At 31.5% G+C, this 8,856-nt stretch overlaps 1 protein-coding gene across 1 annotated transcript; it reads left to right on the forward strand.

The window, feature by feature from the left end:
* The first annotated feature begins 4,698 nt into the window (after nt 1-4,698).
* LOC102613523 (glucan endo-1,3-beta-glucosidase, basic isoform-like) lies at nt 4,699-6,597 on the forward strand. The gene is made up of 2 exons (XM_006491438.4): nt 4,699-5,000; nt 5,476-6,597. The coding sequence occupies exons 1-2, from the start codon at nt 4,823-4,825 to the stop codon at nt 6,423-6,425; spliced, it is 1,128 nt and encodes a 375-aa protein (XP_006491501.3). The 5' UTR covers nt 4,699-4,822; the 3' UTR covers nt 6,426-6,597.
* The last annotated feature ends 2,259 nt before the right edge of the window (nt 6,598-8,856 follow it).

Consider the following 8,856-nt stretch of genomic DNA (forward strand, 5'->3'; position numbering starts at 1 on the left):
GTGCTGAAAGTAGATATTACATTGAAAACTTCTTGTCTGCTATAGTTTGCTATATATATAACCTTTACCAAAAGAGAATAATTGAGTTTAATTATAAATAGCTTATGAGTATTTTTTCTTTCGAACAAAATAATTTTATTTCTGTTAATTGTTGTTTCTCTAATGGCTAGATATTGGCAACTAAATTTTTTTTTCTTTTCAATGTATTCATATGCAAATTTGATCAATGTGTTTGAAGTGTTTATTCCTCAACTTCATTTATATCCTAACCCATACAGTCTATTGAATGGAGAAGCTGCTGGTGTGATAACGCAATTATACTACTCATATTCAAAGAGTGAAAGGCAATCATCTTTCTCAATTTAGCTTCTAGATTTATTAAATTTAGCCACAAGTAATAGGCATTTGATTGGATGGTAGAAATTTTTGTGTATTGAATTTGGATTATTTAGTTATGAGAGTAGGATATCTCATATTTTTGTTATTGAAGTTTTGGAATTTGTAATATATACTAATAATATTTAAATGTGAAATGAAAGATTTTGTGATATAAATCAATTTCTTTTTGTTATTTTGTGGTGCCTTTTAATTTTACCAATAAATCAATAGGCAATGATCTAATTCAATTTTTTATTTTTTAAAATAAATTAACTAGTGATGCCATGGTAACAGTAATCATAGACACTAATAAAATATCAATAACTAATAATACTATGGTGTCATAATATCGGTGATACTGTAGTAATAGTAATCACTGACACTACTTACAAGTGTCACTATTTTTCTGACTCCTAGATTACTGACACAATTAATAAGTGTCAGTGAAAGTAATTTCTGACACTATTCTAAAGTCAGTAAAGACCATTTTTCTAGTAGTGTGTAGTAGTGAAGTACGTTCTCAGTTTGGAAGTGCCTTGGTGGCTTTAATATATTAATTGGTTGTTTAATTAATTGGCCATTCAAGCATGTGTATGAGCATGAGTCCTTACCTTATGGATTTGTTTTAGGTTTAAGATGATTCTACCGATCAAAGGTACTATGAAATGTAAAAATGGTCAGTTTCCTTTTTGGATTCGACATCTATTACAGTAATTAGAGTAATTAGAATAGGTTGAAATCAAAATGAATTGTATTCTTGTAATGTGTTTATTTTGTCTTGTAATTGGGATAAATTGTTTCAAGTTACTAAAATACCCTTAGTTAAAATTATGTTTTTGTTCCATAATTAAATGATATGTACCGATAATTTTAAAATGAAATATATGCACCAAATACTTAGAAATAAAAATATTGGGTATACCATTATCTAAGTTTTAGTTGCTTTCCCAATTCTATGATAATTTACACAATATATTATCAATTCGAGACATAAACAAAAATTTTAGACAGAAAGAGTCAATATTTTGTTTTTGCCAAATGGAATTAAGGATGACAAATTTTTACGAAACGGCCCGGGCCTGGACAAACCAAGTTTATCTGGTCCGAGTTCAAACTATATTGGATGCATTAATAATGCGGATCCAGATTCATTTTTTAAATCCGGACGTATTCGGGTCTGGTTTTAGGTTCAGCCGAACCCGGATTTTCGAAACTCGGACCTGGATTATAGAGTTTTATAATTTATTTCTTTATTAATTTTATTATTAAATATAAATATAAAAACTAAAAGTTGGGGGCAAAAAAGGCAAAGCAAACCCTAAGGCCTCACACAGCCGCCACCTCAATTTCCTTGTAAAGCCTCACACCAGCCGCCACCTCTCTATCTCCCTCATCCTCAAAATCAATTCAATATTTCATGATTTCATTTTTTATCAATACACATCAATTTAGATCATCGTCACTTCATCGTCTATCATCATCAACAGCACCAACCAACCTGTGCCGCCATGAAATTTGATCTCATCTTTCGCCAAAGAGCAAGCTTTACCGCTAGCTGCTAACCCCTTCTCGCCGATGCTCTCATTTCTTGCTAGAATTAACCACCCATCGTCGCCTTGGCTGCCAGTTGATCAATCAAAGTAATTTTTTTTTTCTTTCTTTTTTTTTAATTCCAGTAATTAAATTTTTTCTTGTTGTTAATAGCCAAATGCAACATTTTAATACATAATATTGATATACAATAAAACCTCTAAATAGTGATATTGTTGGGACTGTAGAAATTTATTCTCATAAAAAGATTATAACTCAATAAAAGTATAGTACAAAAATTATTGTCTTTACTTAATTATCCAGAATGCAAGTGATATAAAGGTAAATTATGTCATGTATTAATAAATTAATAAGTGAGTCAAATTCAATGTATATACATTAATAAATTAATTAGTAAGTGAGTCAAATTCAATGGATAGATATTAATAAAAAAGATATATAGTTTAAAAAAACTGATACAAAAGTTTCATACGAGGAAGCTACAAACATACTTGAGAATGTAGAAATATTTTGGATTCAACAATAAGATGCTTATGCTGACCAATTAATATATACCCGCAAGTTGAAAGTTGTGGCGGCAACTTTAAAAAACAAATCATTGTCACAAGCAACTTTTAAAAAAATATTTTGTTCCATCTTAATTATTTAATGTAACATGGCATATATTTTTGAAATATTACTATGTGGAGGTAAGTTTATTAAGATGAGACCTACAAAAAATATAACTTATTAAAATGTGGAGTTTATTCCTAATTATAACCGGTTCCAAGTTGAGACCACAATTTTTTTATTACTATGAAGAAGTTATTCCTATATAAAGTATTCATATTTGGAGGTTATACTGTAACTGTAAACTTTATTATTGAAGCAAGTAAATTTAGTTGAGATCCATGAATTTGTTCTGCTTTTTACTGTTTTTGCAAATTCGAAAGAATCAAAAGTGTGCTGCATGAAGACCTCATCGCTACAGCCTTTAACCAACTATCCAGGTTCAAAATCTGCAATCTGGATATTCTGATTTTTCCAGGTTGAACCTGAACCAGACTGGACTTGGGATTTGAAAATTTGAATTTTTATCTGGGTCTAGTAAGATAAATTGTCATTTGGATTCGGAACCAAGAAGGCCAAATCTAGACCCAGATCGGATTTTGCCATCCCTAAATGGAATAATAGACATCTCTTCCACAACTATGTAATAAAAAACTTCAATTAGACATTGGAAAAAATGAAAGAAAAGAAGAAGAGAGGATAGGGAAAAGGAGAGAAAAAATTATCAATTTTAATTTTATTATTAGATTTGATATAGAATTTATCTTTTTTTCACCTTATTTTTTTCCTCTCTCCGCCTTTTCTCTCCTTTTTTTTTTCGTATATTCAAACAAAAAATGCCGACGTCTACATTACTGTCAGTAACCACACCAACGATCAAATTAAATTTCAAATTAGGCGAGCAATGGTAGCTAGTTTTTGCACGCTTTCTCAAATGTCATGTGCACTGTAGAGGAATTAGAAACATATCCATTTTCGCCACCGATAGCGGCAGGGTCTTTTGACTAGTGATCAAATAACTTCTTTTGTGAACAAAATTAATAAACCTACCAAGAAATCAAGCAAGCACGTACTGTGGGGTCAAAACAAATGAATATTCGTTTAATTTTTATTTTTTAAGTTAAGTAGTCATTTAATTCTTATATTTTAAAAAATATCTTAAGACACCAATACTATTAAATATGTGACACTCTTATCCTTTTTATAATAATTTTATAAAAATATTATTGGTAACAATAATAAAAAATGTTAATCTATCAAATTTAACACTAAAATTAAAATAAAAATTAAAGTGATTTTTAATTATTATTTTACTTTTAGGATTAATTTGGTAATATTATAAGTATGCCCTTGGTTAATATTATAATGTTAACCTTACTATTATTAATATGTGTTTACTTTGTCTTGTAATCGTGGAAAAATTTTAGAATACGTCTGATATACTACAACCAATTGATGCATTTATGACATGTGTAATTGAATTTAATACAACCACCATTTGCATGATGGGTTTTCAAAATAAATGCATACATGTCATAGTATCGTTTGCTTGTTGTATAGTTGACATGGTACCTCTGATGTATTTTAGAATTTCTCGTAATCGTGATAGGCTTTTTCAAGTTACTAAAATACCCTTAGTTAAAATTATGTCTTCATTCCCTAATAAAATGATAAGTAGCAGTAATTTTAGAATGAAATAGATGCACTTTTATTATTATATTAACCTTAATATAATTATTTTTTATATGAATTAGTTATAAATATAATCAACCATACAAATAACATATAAAATAAAGTACATTAATAATACACGAATGAGATACATATAACATGTAAAATCATATAATTGGATAGTTGCATGACCACGTCGATGATAAAATCTAATCAAGACTTGTTCCACTTTCTAACACCATGTTAATAAAAGAACCACCGTGTTGCATACTTCGTGTAATTAAGTGTCTATAAATATGAACACCGCAACTATGGTTAGGAAAAAATTGCAGTAGTAGGGCACAGCCAAAGGATAGTGACATACATCAGGAAATTAAGTTAGCCTCAGACTTTTCAAATAACCCGAAAGACAAGCTGTCAGATTAATTTATTTTGAAGAAAAATGCTTATTGTAGAGAAAGGTGAGAGAAAGATGAGTGAAATAAAGAAGAAAATGGAAGAGAAAGAGTGGGTGGGTAGAGAGAGAGAGGGTAAATTTCTCTTATCTGTCTCTTATGTTTCTTTACAAAGATGAGAGAAATAAAGAAGAAAATGGAAGAAAGAGGGTGGGTGGGTAGAGAGAGACAATCTGGAATTTTTTGCTTTTTTTTGCCTTCCAATATGCTTCATAGACATGGTCATCATTTTCCTCTATAAAACGGCCGCTACGAAATATTGTTGGTGTATCACACTTTTGCATTTTCATTTTTCTCCACGCTTGGGTAAATTCTTTAACTCTCCCAATACCCCTTCAATGGCTTCCGTGATCATCTTACTTCTGGGGATGCTAATCGCTACCCTGGACACAACAAGTATGTATCTTTCACGAGAAAACGATCAAAATCTCCATGTTCTTCATCAAAAGTTAATTATTTCCTCCATTCTGTAAAATTCATCAAAACCATCCTTGACCGAATGATTTTTTTAAGTGGTTTTTTTTTTTACTAACTACACCAGTTCGAAACCTAAAAGAAATATATTAGTTTGACTTCTGTCCACGCCTTACATTTAAAAAAGACGAAAGAGAGGCATCAAAATCAATTTTGAGTTTTAGTGTTTTACCACATCATGAGTAGTTAGTAAAAAATAGAAATTTTTAAAAGACAGATTTTGAACATGAGGCTAAATGATTAATTTACTCGAATCAACACCGTCGTTTGATCATTTTCGCTATCTCTCTCTATGAATTAATAGTATTCATTACTATAAGTTTAAATTTTTTTTTTTTTTTTTTTATGGAAGTTTTTAATTTGTTGATTCTATATGTACATTACATATATATTGCAGGTCCTCAAATAGGTGTTTGTTATGGAATGCTTGGTGACAACTTGCCATCAAAACCAGATGTCATAGCTCTCTATAACCAAAATAACATCAGAAGAATGAGACTCTATGATCCAAACAAAGAAGCTCTCGAAGCTCTCCGTGGCTCCAACATTGAAGTCATGCTAGGCCTTCCCGACGATAAGCTCCAGATAATGGCTTCCAATCAAGCCGAAGCGAACACTTGGGTCCAAGACAACGTCCAAAATTTTGCTAACAATGTCAAGTTCAAATACATTGCTGTAGGAAATGAAGCAAAACCAGGAGACGACTACGCGCAATATCTTGTACCTGCCATGAGAAACATACAAAACGCCATTAACGGAGCTAGCCTTGGAAGCCAAATCAAAGTTTCCACAGCAATTGAATTGGGAGCTCTTGATGCATCCTCTCCGCCGTCAGCTGGCTCCTTTAAGCAAGATTATAAACCAATTCTCGATCCCCTCATTGCCTTCCTTAACGAAAACAATTCCCCGTTGCTTGTTAACTTGTACCCTTACTTTGCCATCGCTGGTGACCGTAATGTACCTCTTGATTTTGCACTATTTAGTGCACAACAACCGGTTGTTTCTGACCCTCCGTTGAGTTACCTGAATCTTTTTTATGCCCAGTTGGATGCTACTTACGCTGCGTTGGAGAAAGCTGGTGGGGGCTCGTTGGATATTGTGATATCGGAGAGTGGGTGGCCGACGGCAGGTGGTGACGGAGCGTTAACGAATGTCGATAATGCAAGGACTTATAATAATAACTTGATACAGCATGTGAAGCAAGGATCACCGAAGAAGCCAAGGCCTATTGAGACTTACATTTTTGCTATGTTTGATGAGAATGGCAAAACGGGGCCCGAGACTGAGAGGCATTGGGGACTTTTTGCTCCAGATAAGCAGCCTAAATACCAAGTTAATTTTAATTAATTAGCCAAATCAGAGCAGCCGCATGCAGCAGCAGATTTGAAGTTAAATTTGTAATGGAATAAATTATTGCACGATATGTATTAGTAATTAAGAGTTTGCATCATCACCTTGCATCGGTGCACGAGGCCAAATTTCATTATCAATAATGTCATGGTTACGGTATTTAATTATATATCACTGCCTCTTTTAATTTTTGAATAGCTTAATTAACATGCAATGTAATTGTTCCTTGGCCATTGTGCAATGTAAAAACACCCCCCACAATACCAAATTAATTTCAACTAGTAAGAGCACAATAGTGGATTAAGCAAAATTCAAGGGCAGTTTCTTTTTAAATATTATATGTATAAATCAAAACCATACAAAGATTTGAATCTCAAACATCCTGTAGCAGTCCAAGTCTCCAAGAGATCAATATTAATTAGCTAGGAAGAAAAAAAAAAGAACAGAGCAATTCCACTTAGTTTAATATATAAATAAATAAAGTTAATTAAAAAAGACGGCAAAAAATTTTATCCCGTGTATTGAAAGCACAGAGACACATGGCAGTCTCTAGAGCCCTTCAAAAAGTCAAAGTCAACGAAGTAAACGGGTCCATATGAGCAGTCAACGTGTAGTCAACGAAAGTTAACATGGAGCTATGATCCGTTTTGAAAAGGCCCCGGATCCGGGTTTGCCAACTTCCCATTTCCCGAGCACAAATGGAGCTACCGGGCAACTACAAAGTTTTAAGTGAGCTCGTTTAACCATCCAATCACCATGCGGCATGCGGTCTATCTTAGAAGTCAACGAGCTTAAATCATACTTTCAATCATCACCGTCAGTTTTCAAATTTAATCTATTTTAAAGGCCATCCAATCACCATGCGATCTCTTCTTTGTTCTATTTTAAAGGCCACGTCAAATTTAAACCCGATCACAGGTCACATCCAACCCAAATGGACTTAGTAGGTTGGTTTGGGATCGGCCTAATATCCTATTGAGTGCAGCTCTTAACACCTCTCTACAGTACTTATAACACCCCTTTCCAAATTTTAACCCCAAAATTAAAATCAACCATCATGCTATTTATAAAAAAAAAAATCAACTATCGTGATATAAAACTTCATCTTAAAAAAATAATTATATTTCTTTTAACTTTTTTAAATAATTGATATACAAAAATCCTAAAATTTTAAATAATTTTCTCTTTGTTACTTAATTTTTTATTTTTGTAACTCTAAATTCTCATAAGTTTATTACTATAATTATTTTTTAATTAAAATTTAAAATATAAATATAAATTCTAAAATAGAGATGGGTATAAAAACTTTTGTTAAGAGAATAATTTATTTAAATTTTTAATTAAATTTCCTTTCAAGACCAAAATGGGTGTGAAGTGGCCTTCTAAATCTAGAGTGTGAAAAATATTTTCTCGCCAACAAAATTTTGAATTATGATTTTTTTGACATGATATAAAATATATATAAGAGTTTGAGGTTCCATATGTATGATGTATCACCTTACATGTAAGGGATCATGTTAGATCATAGACATTCATGTCTACATGATCTCTAATGTTTCTTACACTATATAATATAAGGGTGGAGTTATTTTCACTCTAAAAATTAGTCTGAATACTCTATTATTTGGAACACTCATTTATAATTTTTTAAAAATAATTTGTTTATGTCTGTCAAACCTTTTAAATTAATTGTCTTTTATTTACTATATACACTTATAAAATTATTCAATTCACCAAAAAAAAAATAATAAGAAGAAGAAGACATCTTCAATTCTTTTTGTCGAAAATATTTCATGTACTTATTCAAATTCATCAAATTAAAAAAAAAGCTCATTTTCTTTTTTCTTTTTTTTAAGAAAAGAGAAATTCATTAAACAGACAAATGAGAAAGTAACCAGGGTGGTGGAATATGTCTCCATTCACCCGGATCTAACAAAAAACACCCCACCTTAGCCACAACATGGGCAGCGGTGTTTGCAAATCTCCTTACAAAAGAGAAAGTCACCTCTTTTAAGTAATGAGCCAAGGGTCTACAATATGAAATAATAAGTCCAAAACCATTATGATAGTCCTTGGAATCAATCAAAGCATTGAACACTTGTAAACAATCAGTCTCAATAATAACATGAAAAATTGGGCATTCTTAAGCCAACTCAAGACCCCTCGCACACCCAAAGCCTCTGCTCGCAAAAAGCTCATTTTCTTGAACAAACAAAGAAGAAATAATTTAAATTCCAATTTTATTACTTAAATAGAAGAAGCATAGATGCATGAGATGAAACTAATTTTAGAAAGAAATCATTAAAGCTAACGAATTATCACCAGATTTTGCCAACATAACAGCAGATTGGTAGATGTCATGATAGCTGAAAATTGATTGGAGTAATTAATAAAAGTTTATTTACTCAATCAAAAGTAGAGATGGCAA

Source organism: Citrus sinensis, chromosome 9 (assembly GCF_022201045.2).
Source record: "Citrus sinensis cultivar Valencia sweet orange chromosome 9, DVS_A1.0, whole genome shotgun sequence".
NCBI classification, from domain to species: domain Eukaryota; kingdom Viridiplantae; phylum Streptophyta; class Magnoliopsida; order Sapindales; family Rutaceae; genus Citrus; species Citrus sinensis.

Coding starts and splice junctions, on each gene's coding strand:
- LOC102613523 (XM_006491438.4), top strand. CDS start 4,823: ATGGTCATCATTTTCCTCTATAAAACGGCCGCTACGAAATATTGTTGG. Junction 5,001..5,475: donor CGCTACCCTGGACACAACAA/GTATGTATCTTT, acceptor TATATATTGCAG/GTCCTCAAATAGGTGTTTGT.